Raw genomic sequence first — 24735 nt, 5'->3', positions numbered from 1 at the left:
TGGTTTCTGAGTACATTATGAAATAAACTCTTTTTCTTCCTCCCTCAGAACCAAAGAAAATGGCTTTGACAGAGAGCCTTTGCACTCAGAACATCCAAGCAAGCGACCATGCACTATTAGCCCAGGCCAGCGGTACAGTCCAAATAATGGCTTATCCTACCAGCCCAATGGCCTGCCTCACCCAACCCCACCTCCACCTCAGCATTACCGTTTGGATGATATGGCCATTGCCCACCACTACAGGGACTCCTATCGACACCCCAGCCACAGGGACCTCAGGGACAGAAACAGACCTATGGGTAAGACTGAAGGAACTCTTCACTTCTTATGGGATTGGATGCTTGAAGACTTGCATCATTACTTCTCAGCTGAACTTGAGGCTTGAAATCTGATAGGGGTAAAAATTCTCTTCTCTTTCTTTATATTGTCTCTTTTATGAGATAACTTAGTTAGTATTCATATGTTCTTTAACAGCTGTGCTTTCTCTCACTTACATTCTTTACAACAGCAGGTTATTTATTTTTTTGGGAGGGGGGCGTCTAAATTAATATAAAACCCTCAACTGTATTAACAAATGCAAAGTGAATTTTTAGTTTAATTTTTTTTAATGTGAGAAATTTCATATGCAATCGATCTGCCACATACGTTTTTAAAAATGTTTCTTTTCTTTCATTGTATCTTTTATTTCAGATAGTCTTAAGGTCCATTTTGATTTTTCGAGTCTCCATGATATTCTGGATTTGAAAAATATGATATGGTATGATATCTGTAGCTTAACTCAACATATGTTCTTTGAGGAATGTTTTGGTACTTTTTTTTTTTTTTTTACCTGAAAGTGCCAGTGATTCAATTTAGTATTGACAATTTAGTGTCAAAGATCAAAATACCAAAGAAGGAATGAGTTTGGGTAAATGTGTGTTCCATTGGCCTGTGTTCATTACTTCTTTGCATAAAATTATTGGAAGTGAGGCATTTAGGAGACATTTTCTTTTAAAGAACAAGTGTCCGCCATGAAAAACGAGAAGGAAGATGAACCAAGTAAGTTTTGATACACAGTCAGTGGTCGAGGTGATTACATCAGAGCACTGTCCTGGGCCTCCTTCAGGTCCTAATTTTTGGTGAGTCAAGCTATTTATAAACTGATAGCAACAGTCAGCCCTCTCTTCTTTTTCCGTCTCCTGTGTCCATACCACCCACTAGCAGGACTTCCTTTATCTTGTAGCTGGTTGTTGACAGACTTTCCTGACATTGACAATTTGGTGGGCAGGATACTGGAAACAGCAACGGATGAAGGCCAAGTGAAAAACCAAAACACAGAGCTGAGGATGCAGAACTCAGGGAAAGGCACCCAGCCAGTTATCCTCTGCTTGAATAGTGGGAACAGTGTGTTTTTAGCCACAGGTAGAGAGTATGGTGAGCAGAAATTTACGTTACATTTCTAACTAGGTTACTAGCAAATAGGAGCTGCCTCATGTAGCATCCTTTTGCCTTTCTACACACAACTCTGCAAATGTTTAGAAAGCAGATAGAGAGAGTCAGGGTGAGGGGAGGGGTGATTGATGTCCTGGTTGTGAGATAGTAAAATAGTAGTTCTGCTTCGCTACAGTAGTCATTTCTACGTTTGTATTGTGTATTGGACAAAGGGCTAAGCGTATAATTTGTGCTTTCTTAATAGCTAGTCTCTCTGATGTTCTCTCAGGTACCATTTCTGAAGAGCTGTCTAAATTGGTTATGTTATTTCTCGGTCTGGATTGTATTCTGACCCCAAAATCGAACATGATAACAACTGCTTTCGAAGCAAAAGCCTTGCCATTTATTTATGACTTAATGCCCCCAAACCATGATTGCTCATTCTCAAATAGAAGTGGAGTCACTAGATTATTATTAGACCAGTTCAAAATATCCCACTTTGTATGTGTTAGGAAATGGCCTATTTCTTAGACAGCAAATGCTATTTTATGAAATATTCGTACCAGTGCACTGTAAAGTAATCACCAAGGAAGTAATTACGCTTCTGTGCAGTAATTATGTTTTCATCTCGTAATGTAAAATATCCCTTTATGAATTATATCTGTGCCCACTGGTTTTATATGATTTTTCTTCAGACCATATTCCTTACCTTTTAATTATATTCACTTATAAAACTAACAGTGCTAATCTCTATAAATGTGTGCAACTACTTAACCATCCCTAAGGTCTGGCAGAGTTTAGTGTGTGTTAACGTAAAATAAAATCTTGATATGTGAGTAACAAATTATGGTGTTACATCAGGCTGCCATTTTGAGAATATAAAAATTATTATAAAGATATACTGAGTCTGGTAGGATTTATAAATGCCTATTATGTGTAGAGACATACATTCACTAGAATCCTTTGTTAAAATAACTTTACAAGCAGTATTAGTTTATAAGTAAACTTAGAGTTTAACTAGTTAGGAATCAGTTAAGACTCAACATTAGTGTCAAATTTCCCACAAATGAAAATGTATTTTAATGAGTCTGAGCTATTTTCCTATAGTACATCTCTCTGGTATTATGAATATAAATAAAAAGTGTGTGGTGATGAATATTTAAATATCTGAAATAGAGAAAATAATAAATGTGAGATTTTGAGTTGTTTTACTTTTTCTTTTTAAAGGTTTAATTCTATCCAACAAATGGCCTTCAGAGTTCAAAAGCAGTAAATGAGTCCTATATTTTTTCACTGATTACTTGGGGTCAAACATGTTTCTAATGTACTTTTTTATTTTAAGTGACATAATGCTTAGCACTTTTCCATTTTTGCTGGAATCCCATTAGCCACAGCCATCCTTTCTGTTGCTTGTTAATATTATTCCAGGTGTTAGAGCTCATATCATTATTGATTTGGTCTGCTGAATTTTTGAGAACCCGTTACTTCCTTCATGTGAGTGTGTAATACCTGGAGGTGCTGTAGCCATGAGGGGACAGCCGAGAAACTTTTGAGAACTCTGGAGTTCTTGGTTCTTAAAGGGAAATAGTAAGATATCTCCATTGGGAAAGTCAGTGCCACATTTATATCTTTATCCTTCTCTGGTTGTTTTCTGTGATGACTCATTTCAACGGTAATGCTTTTTCCCTAAAACATAGGCAACAAATAAGTCAACAAAAATTACGTATTTGCAAACATTTCAACTTGAAATAGTCACAACAAACAGAGCAATAACTAAATATTACTTTTCTCCCATGTCTTTTCTATTATGCAATTTATTAAGACATATTTGCAATTTTGCTTTTTTACCAATAGATGGCATTGACAATTTTAACTTTTAAAATGTATCTCAGAATGTGTTCTAATTGGACAGGAATGATGCAAAGTGTTTTATATTTAGCTTTTTACTTAGTCTGAGAAAGAGCTGTCATGTATTTGATCACTTCTATCAGCTCTAAATTAAATCATATTTCATGGATGGCTGAAAAGAGTCATGTGACTCATCTTTATTTCTCTAAAGCAGCTAAAAGAGGGGATTTCTAGCCACTCAGATTTCCCACAAAGTGGAATGCAGTATTTCATAACTCTTGTCCTATTTTAACTCCTATATAACGCCCTCAGAGACAGAGCCTAGGTGTCTAAAAGGCACACCACGCCATATTAATTTGCTCTTCAGAATAATGGTGTGAGAAGTAGCAGTCAAACAGAAGAGTTTCAGTTGTTTAGAATGGAGAATATTGCCGTAGCCCAATGTCTTTCTTTTACAGTAGTACGTAAGGTGTTTTATGCGTAATGAATTTGTAAGAGAAGCAGCACATTTTCAGGTATCTCTGATCAGAGCCTTCCATCCTATCCTTCTAGCAGGACATGTTTATTTTCTATTTTGATGACCATCCTAGCTAACTGCTCATGTTCATTACTATTGTTGCTTGCTTGGTAAACATTCACATGTTAGTTTTGCATGGTAGTTTATTAACTGTGATGCGAAAGAGCATTAATACTAATGCTGTGGATTACATATTAGGACTTTCAGCTTCTTGACTTGGATTTATGATATTTGTCCAAATTATATCTGGTATGTTGATTTTTTTTTTCCATAAAGGATGTTCAATTTGTTTCTGTTTTTATTTTTTGGTAAATTGAATGTGTATATGTAGCTTTCATATTGTGCAAACCTCTCTTTATGGCCTAATTGTATCATGGAAGTATATGTAGTAGGGATTGGGTCCATTTGTACTATGCTGAAATGTGGAAAAATTTTTCCATGCTTGTTTTAGATAAGCATATCCCTGCTCATGTGAAACGATTTATGCTCTCTTTATTTTCAATGCAGGAAAGTCACACTTTGAAACCACTTAATGGCTACTTGTGGTTTCTGGTATTGATTAAGAGTTAGGATATATTTCTATTTTCACTTAGGGAACGTTGTATGGGTAACTAGCTCAGGGCTTGGTGTCACTTTACTTCCTGTTTCTTCATGTGTAAGAGAAAAGGTTCTGACCAGATGACCTCTAAAATTCATTCTAGTTCTAACATTTTCTCATTCTACGAGGAACCCATTAGGTAATTCTGAATCTGAGTATGACTCACGTCTCCATTCAACGTCAAATGTATTTTCACATTATTTAGTTTGCCCATCTTTGCTAAGTGCCTGTGAGCATGTGAATTATGTCCTGAATGCTTCAGGGTGATTCAGACTTCTTCTCTACATTTGTAGGGTTGCATGGCACTCGTCAAGAAGAAATGATTGATCACAGACTAACCGACAGAGAATGGGCAGAGGAATGGAAACATCTTGACCATGTAAGATGTCTGTAATTATTTGGGTTAAAAATTGTTTTGAAAAAAAAAAAAAAATTGTTTTGAAAACAACTGGAGTGAGTTTACGTGATAAAAGGAAACCATGGGGGTACTTTTAACGTGTTATGTTTCCTGCTATTCTTGAAAAAAATAATGAGTGAGAATATGAGAAGGAGAATGTAGAATTTGATTTCTAAATTGATATCAAAGTCCCTTCCATAAGAGAAATGTGTAGATCATGGAAAGGACCCCTCAAAGCCAGATAAACAGGCTACTGTTTTCTTGTGAAAGGTCATTTAGTTTCTACGGTAATAGAATTAGTATTTGGAAAGGTGGGTTTACTCGCTGTCTGCCTTCAGCTGAAATCTCGCAGTCATGACTCATGTTCATGCCATCCACTTTCTAGCCTCATTCCCATTGAGTTTACTCATCAAGTCTCAATTTCAAATGTAACCTTTGCAAATGTTAGACTGAACTCTTTGGGAATAAAATAGCATCCTTCATTGTCCTAAAATGGTGTGTTTTACTACCCGCAAAGTCTTGAGGTTGTGGTGATTGATATGTTCTTCCTTTTTCCCTGTTTCTCCCATAGCTGTTAAACTGCATAATGGACATGGTAGAGAAAACAAGACGATCTCTCACTGTACTAAGGCGATGTCAGGAAGCAGACCGGGAGGAATTGAATTACTGGATCCGGCGATACAGTGATGCCGAGGACTTAAAAAAGGGCAGCAGCAGTAGCAGCAGCCACTCCAGGCAGCAAAGTCCCGTCAACCCAGACCCAGTTGCATTAGGTAGCTTTTCTTCAGATGGACATACTGAGCAGAGGTTTCTTATGCTATTAATGCTGATTTTATTTTTAACTTGTCTTTTAAAAGATAAATGATATGCAGAGAATTTTAGAACACTAGACACTTGATATATCCTTGAATAAGTCTTGTCTGTCTGTTAGGAGAGTGGGCAGATATGCATAGAAGAAGACACTCACAAAACTTAAACTCCTTTTCCAGGTTAATGTGTGGGGTTTATTTCAAAGTAGAAGCAGAATTTCATATGCATCACTAAAACGTGTGCTCCTTCATAATGCAGGTCTTTGGACCCTGCCTCCAACTTTCAAGAACCAAATCTCAGGGAGTAGGTCTGGGACTTCTGTACTTGCGGCAAGCTCTCCAGGGGATTGCTGATGCACGCCAGTGTTTGAGAGCACTGCACACAGGGATATGTGTTGTTTGATTTTTAATTAAGGCAGAGTCTCTTAGACAATCTTGTTTTGTAGCTGTATCTTATATTTTTTTAAAAAACACACTTCATCTCAAAACCCCTCCTTGAAGAGAGACCTAAGGGCTGTAGAGTTTGCCCACTGCCACTTGAAAATTAGTGATAAAGATGTAGCTCTCTTCCTGGGATTTGACCTTAACTTAGGTTGCTTAACCATAACTTTTATTAATTCTAGTTATACACAAGACTATTAATAGAGCTGTGCTTTAGAAATTGAATGCCAGTAGGTAGCCATATTTAGTATGGGTATTTGGGAATTGTTGGGTTTATAAATAGAATATAGTCACAAATATATGAAAAGAAATCTTGAACTTGAAAGAATTTTTGAGTGACCTGCGAGCTTTTTCCTGAATTAATAATAAGCTGTCATGATTTACATTGCTGGCTGTTACATATGTATACCATTTGAGTAAACTTAGTGGTGGTGGATTGGTGTCGATCCCTGTTCTCTCCTCTTCTGTTCTTATCTTTAGCGCCATACCTGTCAGGTAATTCAGATTAGGGTACAGTCCATGCCGTAAAGCAAAACTAATTACACGTGTGCAGATTAAGCTTATGACATTGGCCTCATTATCACTCATGGCTGAGTATCAAAAATTAAAAATTTGAGATATTATCTGGCTATTGATCACATTATCTTTTTATTAAAATTATTCCTAGCCAATAAAGTTTCCCTCGCATTTAGGTTTGTGGATTCCTACTAATGCCCAAATACTGAATACCTATTACCATAATACGTGTTAGATAAAGGAAAATTCCAAGTCACTAATTTACCCGACAGGCATTATTCTAAGGCATATTTTATTTTTATTTATTTATTTATTTTTTTTTTGAGGAAGATTAGCCCTGAGCTAACTATTGCTAATCCTCCTCTTTTTGCTGAGGAAGCCTGGCCCTGAGCTAACATCCATGCCCATCTTCCTCTACTTTATATGTGGGACAGCTACCACAGCATGGCTTGCCAAGTGGTGCCGCGTCCACACCTGGGATCTGAACCAGTGAACCCCGGGCCACCGAGAAGCGGAACGTGCGAACTTAACCACTGCGCCACCGGGCCAGCCCCTAAGGCATATTTTAAAGACAAACATGTATGTGTTAGATTATGCTAAAGGCAGGCAATGAAAATAGGTTTAAGTTTAATTTGCACCAATATTGGTTCAAATAAAACTGTTTAGACCATAGTAGAATACACATTTGTTTCCTTACTTTGCACAAAAGTTGGTCAATCATGACAGATCTGCTCAGGACAAATAAAGTGGGTATTTGTAACCATCTAGTATAGGCAAAAATTGAGAGCCTTAAAGTAAATAAAACTTTGGGTGTAAAAATATCCAGTTTAGCCTGCTGTATTGAACAAATTCATTGAGTCAGTACTTATTTGTTGAATGCTTACTATGTGCCAGGCATCGTGCTAGGCACTGTAATACGCAAAAACGATTCTTCGTTCCTTCCCTTAAGGAACAGGAGATAGGCCATGAGACAGCTAGTGGTGTGGCACCAGTGGCCACTTCAGTTCAGTTCCCTGGACTGACAGCATTAGTATTATCTGCTGTCCATTGTAAAAGATAAATTTCAGAAATTGATAAGACCTTACACCTAAGTTAATTATTTCCAGCACAGAGAACATAGGACACGTGTTATATAGTCCCCACTATCACGTGTAGATTCTGGTGATGTAGATGTATATCATGCCTCAGGAAGACCAGTTTAGCTTCCCTGTTATTTAAGCAAAAGAACAATCTTGGTTTTAAAAACTCCTTCTTAAGAGTACACATATTCTATTCCTTTTATCGATGCTTAATGAAGTCATATTTTTGGTAAAATTGAGAGGTTGCTTTGACGTTAAGCTTTTGTAGATTATATTATTCAGAGGCTACACGTATTTCATTTCTTTGTTTGGGCTCTGTTAAAACAGTCATGTTCCTTAGAAACACAGAACCCTAGATTGCCTTCTAAAGAAGAAACTTTTAGAGAGAACCTGTCAAGAGCCCCATACATGTGCAAGTTTTAGCATCTAGCAATTATTTCATTGTGCTTCTTTTACTAGTTGATTCTTGAAACGTTTGGGTTCCATTTTGTGGGGTTGGGCTGTGGCTATAAATAAGAGGACAAGTGGTTTATAATCATGGACCACAATCATTTACATTAAGAGCTTTCTAATGTTCTCTCCTAGGTTTTGGAGTTGAATGTATTGGTGTGCAATGAAAAGATTGGAGATTATTGGCTGGCAAATCTATTTTCTGCCTCTTTAAAGTGTGCAGTGGAGTGTGTGTACAGATAGAGCTATGGATATGTCTATATCTTTATGTACCTGTAGATCTCCACATCCCATGGTTATTATTGTATGTGTTTCTTTTACCCTGATTCTCTCAATTCTTAAGCTGCTGTGTGGTCTTAAATGAGACCTGAACTTCAGCAGGACTCTTTAGTTCAAAATGCTGCCCTAGTTACATCCCTAGCTTGGAAACACCGGCAATGTTTGGTCATACACACTTTCTTAGCATTTTTAAATTGTATTAGGGGACTGCACAGAGGAGAATGTAACTTCATGTCTGTGCTGTACTTGTTAAACTCATTTCCATTCTCCCTTTTGAAATACGTCCGTGGTTTGAGTTAGTGTAAGCGATTAGTTAGATAACGTGATTAATCTATTACTAATTGTATTTTGGGAGTTCTCCTCGGATCTGATATAAAGAGTATTTTGAATAGCCTCTTAATTTTAAAATTGAGTACATACTGAACTCATGATGTTATTTCTTCTCTTTAAGTCAAAAACAGGTTGATAACCTTGAAGGACTTTTGAAATAATACATTTTTCCTTGAAATAATAGATTTTTATTGTCTTTATTATTGTTAGTCACTTTTTTCAGGAAAAACTCCAAATATCCAAGTTTTAACAAAATTAGAAAGCTAATTTTTTAAACAATTGTCTGTTTTCAAAGTAATACTTGTTATTGGCACATTTAAGCTTTGTTATATTGTTTGCTTCACTGAAGAGTAATTTAATGCTATCAGAATTAACAGATTTGATCACTGAAGTAGAATTACTTTTATATACAGAGGTAGGTAAACTGCTGGTTAGCGTTTCACGTGCTCTCGGAGTGTTTATCTGGGTCCGTGTGGTTCGTCTTTTCTCTGTTTTCATTTCCTTTTTCTCTCAGGATGCTGTTTACATCACTCTCTTGGCTCCTGACATTTTATTTCCTTTAAATTACTTTCTTTTTACTGACTTTGGACTATTCTAGAATCTTTCTACAGCTAATCTTGTGCTTGTGTGCCCTCTGTATTTCTCTAGAAGTCTTTTACATCATGAGAGAGAATTAAAAGAATTATCTAATGATAGATTTAAGACTGATGTCAGAGACTGAAGCATAAAACTCTAAAATATGAGTGCATTTTTCCTTGAGTTTTTCGAATGTTTGAATATTCTGATGAGGGGGTATGAAATTTAGAAAATACCTTCATATATGTTTTGGTAAGAGTTTTTAGCTCTTCCCAGAAAGAGAAATGTCAGAAAGAGGTTTTTTGTTTGTTTTAAATGGAATGGAAAATTGAGTTGATTGTTCATAAAAAGCTTAGAAATTCCGAAGTTTGTTTAAATTAATACCACCCCCCATTAAATTAATACTCTGCCCCAGGTAGATGTAGTATTTTAAAATTCCTCTAGCTGGCAAGTTTTATGACTGTCATATGAGTAATATGTCATATGTCTCAGTACTGTCTAAATAAATGTTCAGAAATCTAGCACGAAGGTTAAAAGCACAGATTCTGAGCAGAATGTTTGGATTTGAATCTCTGATTCCTCTTTTTACTAGTTTTGTGATCTTTGCCAAGAAACTCTCTGTGCCTCAGTTTCTTCATTTGTAAAATGGGGATAGTAACAATACATATTTCATAGGGGTTTTTGTATTAAATGTATTAAAAGGTATAAAACATATTGGATAGTGCCTGACACATAGTAGACGTGATATAAGTAATAGCTATTATTATTATTTTAACATACAATCTCAAGGAACTGTAAAGAATAGAGGTAAATGAAACTAGTATTTTTGCTTGGCATCCGAGATTATGAAATTATAGTAGATTCTTAGGTATTTTTTTATCTAGAAAGTATTCCAGGCAGTAACTTTTAGGTGGCTGCTTTAGTTAATAGGCAGAGAAACTAAAAAAGAGGAATGCTGTTAAATATAGTAAATCAGTTGTGCTTTGGGACCCTAATTCATAATACAAGGCTATAGAAAAATAGTTTGCTCCTAACCAAAGAAATACTTTATTCAATTTCTATACTATAAGCTTATAAAAACCACAGACAAGTTATTTAGAGTGTGTTTGCATAGAAAAGTTCAGAATTGTATACATTTGTATTGATTCCTTTAAATCACATCATGAAATTCATTTCAAGACCATTCAGTTGAGCTCCTAAAGTAAAGTGCCTACCGTATTTAAGTATATTGGGTTAAAAAAGATGTGACTATTAGTTAGATACGTCCATCTTTTAAAAACAGGAAGAGATGATTGCCTCCTGGAGTTATCAGGTATTTTTATTGTTAAAGATGGAAATCCTAATGCAGCTGGTGACTTCTAGGTTGGGTTTGGGCTTCTGAAACATAAGATTGAAATTTCTGAATTTATTATCCTTAAAAACAAAAATAAATAGCATTTGTAAAGATGAATTCACTTAACCCTTCCTTTCTTTTGATGGTTTTGTAATAGATATTATCATGATCACAGCCTCATTCTGCCCACTACAGGAGGAAGGCTATACCTAGGTGCTGCCAAGCTTTGAGCATTGCTGTCCTGGGTCATGTGAGGTCACATTGGTTCTCCAAAGGCTATCAGCTCATCCTTCATGTATATTGATGGCGGCCCTTGCTGTATCTAGTATCCAATGGTCTCCATTCTGTCGTAAGTGTAGTGCATCTTCCGTCTCTTTCATACATCATTGATTGTTCTTTCTGTTCTTTCACATTTCTTATAACGTTTTCCCCACTTTGACTTAGTCTCCTCTCTTCATAGATGTGTGTTATCTTCTGGAGGCTGTCCTCCTCTTCCTCTCTTGCCTCCAAGCAGTGTGCATCCCAAAGCAGGATAAACGTAATTTACAAGGACTTTTCTATAATTTTTCCATCTTTCTGTAGTTTCTTATGTATACGTTTCACATTTTAAACCATCTTGTGTAGGCACTTCTCTGTCTTTGTTTCTATGAGTACGTTTTAGTAAACCGTCCATTTTATAGCAACTGGTATTTTATAGGTGGTCAAGAGTTAATGGTTAAAAATTAGCTTCTTTAGAATCCAAGCCTTAGAAACTTAAGATGTTTTGTATGGGTTTGTCTAGATTAGCCAATATTCTAAAATGAGAAATTTCTAGCAGAGAAGTTGTCTCTTCTTGTAACATTGATCAACTTCAGTATTTTTTTGTTTTTTTAAACTCAATTTTGCCTGTGTAGACTTTGTTATTGCTCTTACTTAATCAGAAGTGAAGATATTAAATTTATTAGTTATTTGGCTTCTATAGCTATTATAGTATTCATCAGTGTATCAAAATAGATTTCTGAGGAGAACATCTACTATGGATCACTCCATTCGTTCTGTAGTAGACCTGATGTTTACCTGGGATGCGGTGACTTAGAACTGGAGGGCATATTGTAAACTATGTGTATATATACATGTAAATGTGAAAGTATCATCCAAGAACTTGAGGACTTTTTACCAAGGACTAAGACAGTAAATTGCTAACTACAGAAATAACCTCTATCCCAAGTGACATGTACTCAGAGAGTAAAAAATTCCTAGTGTATATTGCTTATTCCAAACCTCTTCAGTGGTTTTGCTTTCTGTAAAGTTTTGTGCTATTTGGATTTAAGTGCTGGAAGAAAACAGAAATTCAAAGTGCTCTTTTCATCTTATTTATTTATAAGGAAATAAGTATATTCTATACTTGCTGGATAATCTACTAAACAATGACAATAATAATGAGGGTAATAGCAACTAATGTCTAATGAGAGTTTAGTATGTGCCATGCCAAGCATGTAATAGGAGGTATCTCATTATTCCCCACAGCAGTGCTCTCACATTTATCAGTTTTGTCCCCACTTTACAGATGTGGTGACTGAGACAAGGAGAAACTAACTTGCCCAATGACCTAGGGCTAGTAGGTTGCAAAGCTAAGATTCAGCTTCACTGAGCTCTAGAACTAACTCGCTTCTGCCTGTGCTGCCTGGGGCTAGTAATTAGTATCTTTCATGTGTGAACTTTGGATAACTTAACATCACCTTTTCTGTTCCCTATAGTAACGATTGACTATTTTTTAAAAAATAATTTTTATAAAGCTATTGATTTTTCCTGAACCCAATAAATGAAAAACTCTTTTTTTTCCTGCTACTTTGGAGAAGGCATATTTCTCCTATTTGTCTTTAGACTTTACAAATCTATTCTTATCCAATAAATTACTCTTAAGCCAAAGTCTTTTCTCCTAAAAAATTGTCTTTAAAAGTTGTCAAAGTAAATCCTTCCATTTCACTGTGTCATATGGCTAAATGTGAACTTGATTGCACTTTATTTCTTCTGGAAATAGTTATAGCGGTTTGGAAGGTAATCTTGATAAATCTAAACTAGCCATATCACCTTCCCTTGAAGCCATGTATACACCAAACAGTTTTATCTAGCTGTTTTATGAATGAAAATTACTTAAATACAAATATTTTGGTTTTCATCATTTACTTTATAGAAATGAATATGCACATGAGAAAGTATGGATATTTCCAGTCCATCTGATTATCAAGTAGTCATGAAATTATAATTTTAACCTTCTTTTTAAAAGTTATTTTTTTTTTTTTGAGGAAGAGTATCCCTGAGCTAACATCTACCACCAGTCCTCCTCTTTTTTGCTGAGGAAGACTGGCCCTGAGCTAACATTTGTGCCCATCTTCCTCTACTTTATATGTGGGACGCTTACCACAGCACCGCTTGACAAGTAGTGGTTAGGTCTGTACCCAAGATCCAAACCAGTGAACCCCAGGCTGCCAAAGCAGAATGTGCGAACTTAACCACTGCACCACTGGGCTAGCCCCTAATGTAAACTTTTTGAAATAAACTTTTTATATTTAGGATAATTTTAGATTTAAAGAAACATTGCAGAGATAGTACAGAGAGTTCCCATATGCCCTTCACTAAGCTATAATAAGCTTTTGCTAATTCACAATAGTTGGGGAAATCGGGTGTTGTGACCAACTGATAATCTATGTACCCTACAAGGATTCAAAACATTTAAATGTATTTAAGTCATTCAAATGTGAAATGATATATTCTTAGCTAAGTTGATTGTACTTTTTTCTATTTTCAGTGTTCTGTAGTTCTATAAAATACAGAAGACTGGACTGGATTTCTTTTGATCTTCAACACACCATTAGATAGAACTGATAGTTCTACTACTTGACATTTCTTATAAATGTAGAGAATATTTCAGTTACTCAAAATTTATCATGGGTTGAATTATTGTAATATTTATAAAAGTTAAAATGATTTTCTTTCTTCCCCCAAATGTCTAAATATAGTCATGTGCCACATAATGATGTTTCTGTCAACGACAGACTGCATGTATGACGGTGGTCCCATAAGATTAGTACCCTATAGCCTAGGTATGTAGTAGTCTGTCCCATCTAGGTTTGTGTAAGTAAGCTCTATGACGTTTGCGCAAAGACAAAATTGCCTAACGACGTATTTCTTAGAACATACCCCAGTCTTTAAGTGACACATGGCTGTACGCAGGCTTTTATTGAAAATCCAATGTGGAAGGCATGTAGTGTATATTTTAGCTATGAAAGATTGTGTGCACTTTAAGTTTATTTTCAAGCATATATAAAACAATATAAAAGGTTTCATGTCATTTCCATGAACGTGTTATTTTGGAGGTTAGCATTCCTACACAAACTTTATTATGATCTGTTTTCTCAAACTTTTAAAATTTGAGAAATTTTCAGCATAATCACAGCATTTTGTTTAAAGTGGCACTTCGTTTTCTTTTTTGGGAAGCATGTACTAATTCTATTTGATCAACTGAATATCTGTGAATCCCTTCTAATGATTCTTTCTTGCTTTCATCCATGTCAAATCCTTATGATCTAATTTGTGTGAGAATGTTCAATGCTCAGTGAGATTTTTAAGGAAATAATTAAGTGTGAGAACTGGTTAGCTGTGGAGAAAGGCTCACTATTGAAAGATGGTAGAATCAGAGCTATGTGAAAATTACATTACCCTTGCATTTGATGTTTTTAACTATCAATTTGTCTGTCGAAAGGAAAACAACCAAATACAATTTATTTTCTTTAACAAAATAAAATATACCCATAGAAATTCACAAGATGAGGGAGTGCTGGGAACAGTGTTCCCAAACATCATATTGTATAATGAAATCATTACAGTTGTTTTGGCATTGAGCACAGAAGGCATTTAGACCAATGACCTTCTGTTTTCCTTGAGCTCTGATGACTGGTGTTGCTATTTTTATTTTCTAGAAGTGAAATGCTCAGCCTTTTAAATTATGTTTTTGTGGGGAAGCCAAGATCATGGGCATTGCTTACTTCTACTCTGTGTAATGACATAACAGTGCTTATGGTGCTTTCCTTCTCCCTCCACCCGCTTTTTATTTTTCATAGATGCACATCGGGAATTCCTTCACAGGCCTGCTTCTGGATACGTGCCAGAGGAGATCTGGAAGAAAGCTGGTAAGAATTGTTTAAAAACACAAGTTTAGTGTTCTGGCAGCTGTGTGCAGTTGTTAATGCAGTGATGTGAAGAATGACAAGAAAGGGCTTTCCTGCTAACAACAACACAACAAAAACAAAACAACTCTCCCCCCAAAAACGAAACTGAAAAATCCTGATTAATATTCTTAAACCAGGCCTGATTAGAACATGAAATAGTTTTATTTTAGTAGCATCTGCTACTACCACTATTATTGAGAGTCTGGAAATATTTCTATCATAAACCTCTATTTTTCCAGGCCGTAATGGTTTCAGACTGGAAGTTGGCATGCGAGTTCTCAACTTGCGTGCAATTTTTCCTTTATAAAAAAAATTTGATTTTTTATAAATTAAATTGCATACTTTAGCCTTTTCTCCTGAATTTTTTTTACTGAGGTGTAAATGACATATATCTCCTGAGTTCTTAAAAAAAATCACATCAAATCTAGTTGACTTGTTGAGGCACTCAGAGATTTTTATGGTTACAACCAATTTTTAAAATTCATCTTCTGTGTTAGTTAATATTCAATGACCAGAGCTAAATATTTTTTAAGTTAAGTGACAAAGTTGCTAAACTTCTATTTTTCCTTTCCATGTGCACTATCTGATCTTCATTGAGAGATACTGCTGTATGCTTTGAAGTAGATTTAAAGTTGTTGATGACTCATTGACGTATTGGGCTTAAAGAAGTTCAGATCTGGCAGAATCTTGGTGGAACACCAGCACTATAAAAGTTGAGCAAAAACTTTGTGAAACCCAACTCAGGAGATAAAGCGTAAACCTGTTTCTAGAGTTAAAGATGACGTGGCAGACACATACTGTGGCTTTGAGCTGCTGTAACTTCAACTGCTAAAACAGTTTAAGTTGAGAAACTGGAAAATACTATTTTTGCAAATAGTCAGATGGGTGGAAGGCTGGGAACCCCAATCAAGGGGCAAGAGTCAAGAGAGAAGGGTGTTTTTCTCCAAAAGATTTCTCTTTGGATTTTGATTTGACCCAGCTGTGTCTGTAGTGCTGTGCAACTTGTTGACTCTCTAGCCATTTGGTTCTTATCAAAATATTTTTATAGATTTTCTGAGAAATACCTGTTACCGTAAAAGTGATAAGGAGTTTCAAAATCTGATAGTATTCTAGGCTTAGTAACTTAGATTGAGAACCAGAAAGCTCTCTTGCATGTCCAATATGCAAATCGGATGGATCCATTTAGCTGCAAGGTTAAAGGTTAAATATATAAGTTGCTCAGCTACATAGCCTTACCAGATTTACAGCATCACCTCTAAGAAGATTTTCTACATGAGTATTAGTTATGGGATACTTCTAAGCTGTTAAAATGTGCTAGGTGCCACCTACCTGGAAAAAGAATTGCTACATTTTCCTGCTAACCATTTTTCTCCCCTGTTTTTAAGCTGTCAGTGCAACTTATTCCAATAATAGCTACAAAGAATTGCCATTTTGGACAGCAGAAGGATGATTTTTTGTGTTGAGGGAGAGTCTTTCTCTGCATTTCCTTTATTTATGTGTACTTAAGTTAAATCCTTGATAGTTCATAAAGCAAAATTGACAGTAAAGTCTTGTGTAATCCAAATTCTTTCTGTGCTATTATCCGCTCAAGTCTTTGTTTGACTGCTATTAAGTGAGAGCAGATTTTTCTGAATATCCCACCTTTGTTGGAAAGTCAACTTGAATAGCTATGCACAAAGGAAGTCCTGCCATAAGTGGTAAGCAATTGGAAGCAAATTCAAAACTGCACTACGTATTTTCCACTTAATCAGTTTTTTTTTCTTTTTTCACTTGACATGTTGTAATCTATTGAGTCCACTATTATTTTTCTTCACTGTCCATTTTGTGGGTTTCTGAAACCAATTCTGGGAGTATTTGATGTAGTGGGGACTTCGGGAGTAGAGAGAGAACAATATTTATTTCTGTTGTGTCCATGTACTCTCTAATAAGGGTTAAACTTTATTAAGCAAATGTTTGGATTATTTTTTAGATGTGCCTATCATCCATATTAGGTCTTCTACCTAAAGTATGATTTGAAAGCGGTATCAATTAAATTTGTATTCTTTTCACAGTGATATCCCTAATCTGCTCCATAAGAACTGTTTGGGAATAGTTTAATATGGATGGATGCTAAATTTTAAGGAGTATATTAAATCCCCAAAGTATGGATGACAGTTTCATCTGGAAGTTTTGAATAATTGCTTATAATATTTATCTTTATAGGCTTCTTAAAAAGCATTTTCTGTGTTCGCAGTATCAAGGCATACAACATGATGGAAACACTGAGGGCAGAATGTGACATCTGCACTCAGCTTGTTACAATTTGAAAGCATTTTCTCCAAGATTCTAAAATTTGCTGTGGGCAAATTTCTTTTTAGGAAAAAACCCTATAAAGTGTGCCTTTGCAATGAGAGTATTATATATTACTTTGTGACAAAAGATAAGTACATAAAGTTTAAGGCATTTGAAAAATATCAAAGGGACGAAGTCTCAAAATTAATATACCCAATGCATCCTTTTTCACAGAAAATTATAATTGCAAAAAGTATATCTTGCGCTTGAAAGTACATCATATAATATTTGCACTATTTTATTTTGAAATGATTTCAAACTTGCAGAAAACTTGCAAAAAATAGTATAGAAAATTCCCTTATACCTTTCACCCAATTTTCTACATTTTACTGTATTTAATATCTTCTCTCTCTCTTGCTCTCTCCTTCCATCCTTTTCTTTCTCTATTATGCATCATATTTTTTTCCCAACCATTTGAGAGTAAGTTGCCGATAATGATGTCTCTTTACCCTAAATATCTTAGTGTGTATTTCTTGAGACCAACAACATTCTCTTACATAACCATAGGACAGTTACCAAAATCAGGACGTTAAACATTGATACAAAACTATTATTTAATCTACAGACCCTATTGAAATTCTGGATGTTTTGCCTTGATAATACAATATAATAACAACAATATACATTTTTAAATATTTGGAATCCCGGGGCTGGCTCTGTGGTGCAGCAGTTAATTTCACACGTTCTGCTTTGGCGGCCCAGGGTTTGCCAGTTGGGATCCCAGGTGCGGACATGGCCCCACTTGACACGCCATGCTGTGGAAGGCGTCCCACATATAAAGTAGAGGAAGATAGGCACGGATGTTAGCTCAGGACCAGTCTTCCTCAGCAAAAAGAGGAGGATTGGCAGCAGTTAGCTCAGGGCTAGTCTTCCTCAAAAGAAAAATTAAAAAATAAAAAATAAATAATAAATAAGTATTTGGAATCCCAACAAATCTTGAAGGCCACATCGGTTTTCCCCTAAAAGTAGTACTTTGAAAAGCAAGAGCAAAAATAAAGAATGCACTCTAAAGTTACAAAGGCTTTATAGAATTGGAGAAAAAAAATCTAACATAAAGACGGTTTTTAAATTGCAACTGAATGTTTTTCTTCAGTATATTTCTTTTTCAAACGATCAGTGAATGTTTGCAGTTGGTAATAAATATTCAAGCACCTTGCAAATGTCCTACCAATTCTCTTTGCTGATCTGTATATGCCTGTGGGATTAGAATAGGAATGCATAATTTAAATACAAATTGCCTGATTTGCATATACAATTAGTCAAGCTACAGCTTTGATCGTAAGCAAAAATTATTGTCCTGTATTACCACTTAGAATTTTAATTCACCTTGAATATTCAAACTAAATTAGACCCTGGCTATATAGTTAGAAGGGCAGGGCTTCCCTGGTGCCCCAAAACGTTTATGTGGTAGGGTGATAAAGGCATCTTTTCACCTCCTGGTGAAGAAGGTGCTGCAAGCTCTGTGCAGTACTCTGTTTCCTTCCAAATTTTTGTTTTTTAAAGATTTTATTTTTCCTTTTTCTCCCCAAAGCCCCCTGGTACATAGTTGTGTATTTTTAGTTGTGAGTCCTTCTAGTTGTGCAATGTGGGATGCCACCTCAGCATGGCTTGATGAGTGGTGCCATGTCCGCACCCAGGATTCAAACTGGCGAAACCCTGGGCCGCCGAAGCAGAGTGTGCGAACTTAACCACTCGGCCACGGGGCCAGCCCCCCCACGTTTTAAATGCATATCTAAAAACAACCAACAAAGACTTAACATATTTTAGTTAATATTTCTGGTCTGGATCTTTTCCTTGTATTTTAGTTTATAAAACCTAACAGAGAGTAATTGCAAATGAATGAACTTCAGAAACAATGCTGCTAAAATAACAGAGGCTACAAAAGTCATGACACTTAATTACTAGTGGAGGGCTATGATAATCCTCAAGTCAAGGACTATTGATGTGTCAAATAAACCATAGAAATTTAAGAAACTATAGGAATATTTGCATCTCTTACATTTTTAGTCTACAGTAAAACATTTTTATTGGGAATCTATGTTTTTAATTATACAGAACATTTAATTAAGGTACTTTTTAAGTGGGTGAAACAATTAAGGGCAAACACTTGAATGAAACATGTCATAATTAGTTTTAATAGAGTGTTAATTGGTACTAGGTTTGCCAAGTTAATAATTACTGCTTATTAAATTTTCAATTAATCATTGTCATTTTGCTTTGAATAAAGATGAAAATTAGATAAGCTAATTCAGAGGGAGGATATTTTCCCTTGTTAATTAGAACAGTTAATTTTTTTAAATGGAAATTACTTGTTTAGTTGTCAATCTTAGGCTGTACGTTAGTTAAATCTTTGCACCCATTCCATCACCAAAAATAAAGAGCTAATTTAACACTTTGGAGGTTCGTAGTCAGGCCTGATTGTTTTGGCCTATGGTATGATTCAGTTATATTTCTCTAGTGCAACAGTTGGCTGTGCCAAAACTGTGTGTACATTTGATTAAGTAGATGGACAACAGCTTCAAATTTAGAAACAAAAAAATGATTTTTAAAAATCTCTATCATTTAGTCTATAAAGGCATATATCCATATTACTTAGGGAATGACTTAAGAAAAAGAAAAGCATTGTCTATTTCATCACTGATTTTCTTAAAAAGATCTGCATTAATTTAATTGCTGTATGAATTCCTTTTTCACTTTTGTGCTGGATATTTTAACAGGAGAATGATTGCACTTACATATATGTATGTGTACAATGCATTCCCTTCCTCTCTTTTTTTCTGAAAGGTTTACCAATGTACTCCCTATGTTCATATTAAGCTATAACATTGCAACAAACCACCTTCTCTATGTGTCTGAACTGTCTAGACAGGTTTCTTGTGGTGGTTGTTGTCCTTTAACTACTTAGTCTGGTCCCAGAATCCTTTCTGGAGGTACCAGTTTAATAGGAAAGTGGTAGTGATGATATACAGTAGTCTCCTCTTATCCTCAGGGGATACGTTCTGAGACCCACAGTGGATGCCTGAAACCACAGATAGAATGGAACCCTATTTATACTATGTTTTTATGTGTGTATATACATACCTATGATAAAGTTTAATTTACAATTAGGAACGATAAGAGATTAATCAACAGTAACTTTCGTTGGCATATCCAAACTGCCAGCATCACTACTCTTGTGCTTTGCTGCCGTTATTAAGTAAAATAAGGATTACTTGAACACCAGTACGCAACACTGTGATACCTCGATGGTCGAGCTGATAACAGAGAGGGCTAAGTGACTAATGAGCTGGTAGTGTATACAGCACGGATACACTGGACAAAGGAATGATTCATGTCCTACCTGGGATGGAGTGGGAAGGTGGGAGATATCATCATGCTACTCAGAAGGGTGTGCAAGTTTAAAACTTATGAATTGTTTATTTCTGAAATTTTCCATTTAATATTAATTTTCAGGCTGCGGTTGACCATAGGTAAGCTGAAACCACTGAAAGGGAAACCACAGATAAGGGGGTCTGCTGTAGTAGTTTAAAAAATATTCCCAGAAGTGTAAGTTAAAAGAAAAAAATCTCACCCTTTGTTTTCCTACGTGAAGTTCAGAAATCTCTTGGTTTTTTAGACAACCAGAAGAACTGCCCAATAATTGGGATGACAGTCATGTCTGTTCTATAGAATTCTGTTTAACAGGGATCAGTATGCAAGGCCCTGCACTAACAGAGAAATGTTCTCTTGTCCTGTTTGGCCCGCTTGGCATGCAGAGGAGGCCGTCAACGAGGTGAAGCGCCAGGCGATGACCGAGCTGCAGAAGGCCGTGTCTGAGGCTGAGCGGAAAGCCCATGACATGATCACGACAGAGCGAGCCAAGATGGAGCGAACAGTCGCCGAGGCCAAGCGGCAGGCGGCGGAAGACGCCCTGGCTGTTATCAATCAGCAGGAGGATTCGAGTGAGGTGAGGTGTTGGTGGGAAGAAGATAGTTTCCACTAATTAGAGTGTTTTTTTTGATTCTAGGAGACAGGCAAAGGGAGTTATTGGACGTTAGACAAATCTTTGGGGAAGAAAATAGAATAATTTTAGGAGTCCTGGCGCTTGTGGAATTGACCAAGGGCTGATCAAATTTTGTCTGTATTAAAGATCCAAAATAACAACTTTGCCAAAAAAGGTTTTGTTTTTTTTTTTTTAAAGATTTTATTTTTTTTCCTTTTTCTCCCCAAAGCCCCCTGGTACATAGTTGTATATTCTTCGTTGTGGGTCCTTCTAGTTGTGGCATGTGGGACGCTGCCTCAGCGTGGCTTGGTGAGCAGTGCCATGTCCACACCCAGGATTCTAACCAACAAAACACTGGGCCGCCTGAGTGGAGCACGCGAACCTAACCACTTGGCCATGGGGCCAGCCCCCAAAAAAGGTTTTTAATATATTTGTTAGGTAATAGATGAAAGTGAAATTCTTATAACTTCCTAGCGCAATTTAGAGAATCCTCGGCTGCATGTGTGTTAGCGTACGTGGTCCTTCTGATAGAAGAGATTCAACAGGGATGCACTGTGTAAGCTGTGCTCTCCTTAAAGACATAGTACATGATTGGAATCAGTCACTATCTATTGGTCCTAAAGGCCAATGCTAAAACAATGGTTGCATCAGTGAAACATTTCTAAGAGAACTGCACAGTCTGTTTTTCCACGTTATTTGTAATAACCATTATGATGGTCATTTTATAGCATAATATCGCTGCCATAAGTAATATTATTTAGTAGTATTCCAGTATATTAAAATACACACACATGTAGCCTAAATGGCTGAAGGTGCTGGGAAGTAACTAAAGCAAAATATCTAAACAAATGCTTTTTAAAATAGAGCCCATAAGTCAGAACAACATGGTAGTGCTCCACGTTAATTAACATAGCACCACAATCCCCAACCTCAAAGTAACTTTAGATAAAGGACTACAATCAGCTAGTCACACTAAGCTGAACTAGCAGAAGCAAAACTGATAACTCAGTAGTCTACTATAATACATATCTATAATTTGTGAGAGAGAGTAAGAATTTAATTTGTACCAGGCTTCTCTGTAGATGAAAGACCCTGCGGGAATCACTCAATGCCCAGAGTTTCTATTTAATGTTTAGCAGATGAATAACAAGAGGACAAAAGGAATTGATTTTCAACGTTTCAAAGTTTCTCAGGAAAAGAAGGACAATGGGAAGTTTACCCTTTAACTGCTGACTCTTCCATTGTCGAATTAATCTAGACATAAAGTCAATTTTATTGGTATCTTGTGGCTAAGATATTTAAGGACTTTGTGGTTTTGAAATTTTTTTTTTTAATTGGCACCTGAGCTAACAACTGTTGCCAATCTTCTTTTTTTTTTTTTTTTCTGCTTTTTATCTCCAAAGCCCCCCAGTACATAGTTCCATGTTTTAGTTGTGGGTCCTTCTAGTTGTGGCATGTGGGATGCTGCCTCAGCATGGCCTGATGAGCAGTGCCATGTCCCTGCCCAGGATCTGAACTGGCGAAACCCTGGGTCGCCTCAGTGGAGCGCGCAAACTTAATCAGTCGGCTACGGGGCCGGCCCCTTGTGATTTTGAAAATTTTTTTACTAGCATCTTTTGGAGAAAATTTGTCCTGCTCTATTCAAGTTAGTAATACTGTGAGGCACACTTGTTGCCGTCGTTAAAACATCATCACTTTCATTTGAACATTTTAGGACTATTATGTATGTTGAGTATTTTGTAGGTCACTAAAATTCCAAAGATAAATATCTAGGAAGAAATTGAGAATTATGTCTTTGTATTCAGCTGCTGTATTCTTTCAGTATCTATAAGCTTTGTACATTTATTTATAACATCTATCCAGAAAAATATATGATCTTGACAGTAGTATTTAGCATATAAAACTACAGTCTATCAAACGGTAGTTATTAGTATATAGAATGAAATAACCTACATATGAATGATCTTCTGTAGTAATTGTTTTTCTTTCCTTTCTTGCTTTTTAGATCTGTTGGGAAACAGATCTTTAATATAGCATTACCCTTGTCTTAAGTGACACTGTCCCAAGGATTTTAAGGCAGACTGTGCTAGGAGAAAGGGTTCGGAATTCATAGGACCAAATTTAATTTCTGCCTCCACCTCTTACAATTCGGTGATTTTGAGGAAACCACTAAGCCTCGAAAAACTTTGGTCTTACCGTGATGTGAAGATAAGTGAACGTGTCGCATACAGTGCCTAAAAATTTGAGACATGATAATTTTATGATGTTACGGGTGAGGAAACACACCTGGCTTCAGTTACACTGCTAGGACATGGCAGAATCTAAACTGGAACTCACGGCATGCTGTCAACCCTTACATTGTTCCATAACAATGAAATAAGGATCTTTTCGTAACGATCATTAAGGTAATTTTTGGATGCACATAAAGAAAGGCAACTTAGGTCTGGTTTCTTACTTTTCTTCTCTTTAAATTGCAAGACCACTTTTAAGACTGAGGGTGTGGGGGCCTTGATCTCTCGAAGGATCAAGTCTCTTTTCTTCCAAAGTAATGTAGACATTCTCCTGAGAATAGGAGAGTGAAAGGCGGAAGATTTCATGTGAATGAAGCCGAGACTCCTCCAGACTTGCACATAAGTCATTACACACATACTATAAAAGTGGTTTGACCAAGGACCTGACATAAAAGTAAAAGCTTAACCCTTTAGCCCTAAATTCCTGTCACTGGTTCCCTTGAGGAATGACAATGTCTGAGAACAATCTAAGTGCCTGGTGATAGGTTCAGCTCAGCTGTACCTTTTGCCTAACAGTTAGGTTGAATTTGTAGGTAAATCCTTTTTTTTCCTCAGGAATTCTTTACTTTTCATTTAAGAGTGAGGACACAACTTTGAATCCAACAGATTTTTCTGCATCTGCTCTCTCCTCACACTTAGGGATGTGCACATTTTTGTAGAAGCGACCTGATAAAAGCCACCTCAGCAGTGATGCTTGCAAGTCACCTTTTGTCTAGGAAGGTCCCTGGGCCCCTCTGGGACAGATCTAGAACAGCTCTGGCTTCCTTGGGCTAGGGTAGAGTTCCTTATTCCAGCTTCCATTATGTTTGGCCTGGGGAGGGCGGGGCGTGGATCTGTTAGGTCAGGACTGTGTGGCCCAACTGACCTGCAGAGCGGACAGTGCGGATACTTCCCAGACTTCTCTTCTATGATTTTATATTCAGGGGATTTTCTTGAATATTAACCATTCGGCCCCAAATAAGGCCCACATAGCACTGTGCTTCAGAACTTTTATGAATTGTTTTCTGCTTTCTTAGAAAAAATGTCTGGCCATCATAGTAATTACTTGAAAAAATATGTATTCTCATTAAGTGTAGGAACCATTGATTTTAAAACTATACCCAGAAATTAATGGGCATTGTTTAAAGAATCGTGTTCGTGATCTGCCCAGGGCAGTCTGTATTTTAATGCATATAACTCTAAATTACTGACGTTCATTTACTTCACTTTTCTTTTAATAACGAATTCTTGAGCTCTCATTCCGTGAGGGACGGTGCTGGGCGCGAAGGAGCGGCGACCTCTGCTCACGTCGACTGCAGTTCATTAGAGGGGTAGGATCACTAAATTATGAGTCTCAGTAG

The 24735-nt window shown here is 36.4% G+C and overlaps 1 protein-coding gene across 1 annotated transcript in view; it reads left to right on the top strand.

Moving 5' to 3' along the window:
* Nucleotides 1-24735, top strand: part of RUNX1T1 (RUNX1 partner transcriptional co-repressor 1) — a 136447-nt gene that overhangs the window by 100043 nt on the left and 11669 nt on the right. Inside the window, 5 exon segments of the mRNA XM_023648678.2 lie at nucleotides 49-299; nucleotides 4667-4752; nucleotides 5342-5543; nucleotides 14684-14752; nucleotides 20878-21068. Of these exon segments, the coding sequence (XP_023504446.1) occupies nucleotides 49-299; nucleotides 4667-4752; nucleotides 5342-5543; nucleotides 14684-14752; nucleotides 20878-21068 (799 nt within the window).

This window comes from Equus caballus, chromosome 9, assembly GCF_041296265.1.
Source record: "Equus caballus isolate H_3958 breed thoroughbred chromosome 9, TB-T2T, whole genome shotgun sequence".
In the NCBI taxonomy this organism is placed as follows: Eukaryota; Metazoa; Chordata; class Mammalia; order Perissodactyla; family Equidae; genus Equus; species Equus caballus.
Note: the sequence above shows the minus strand (reverse complement) of the source record. Positions and strands in the feature narration are given on the sequence as shown.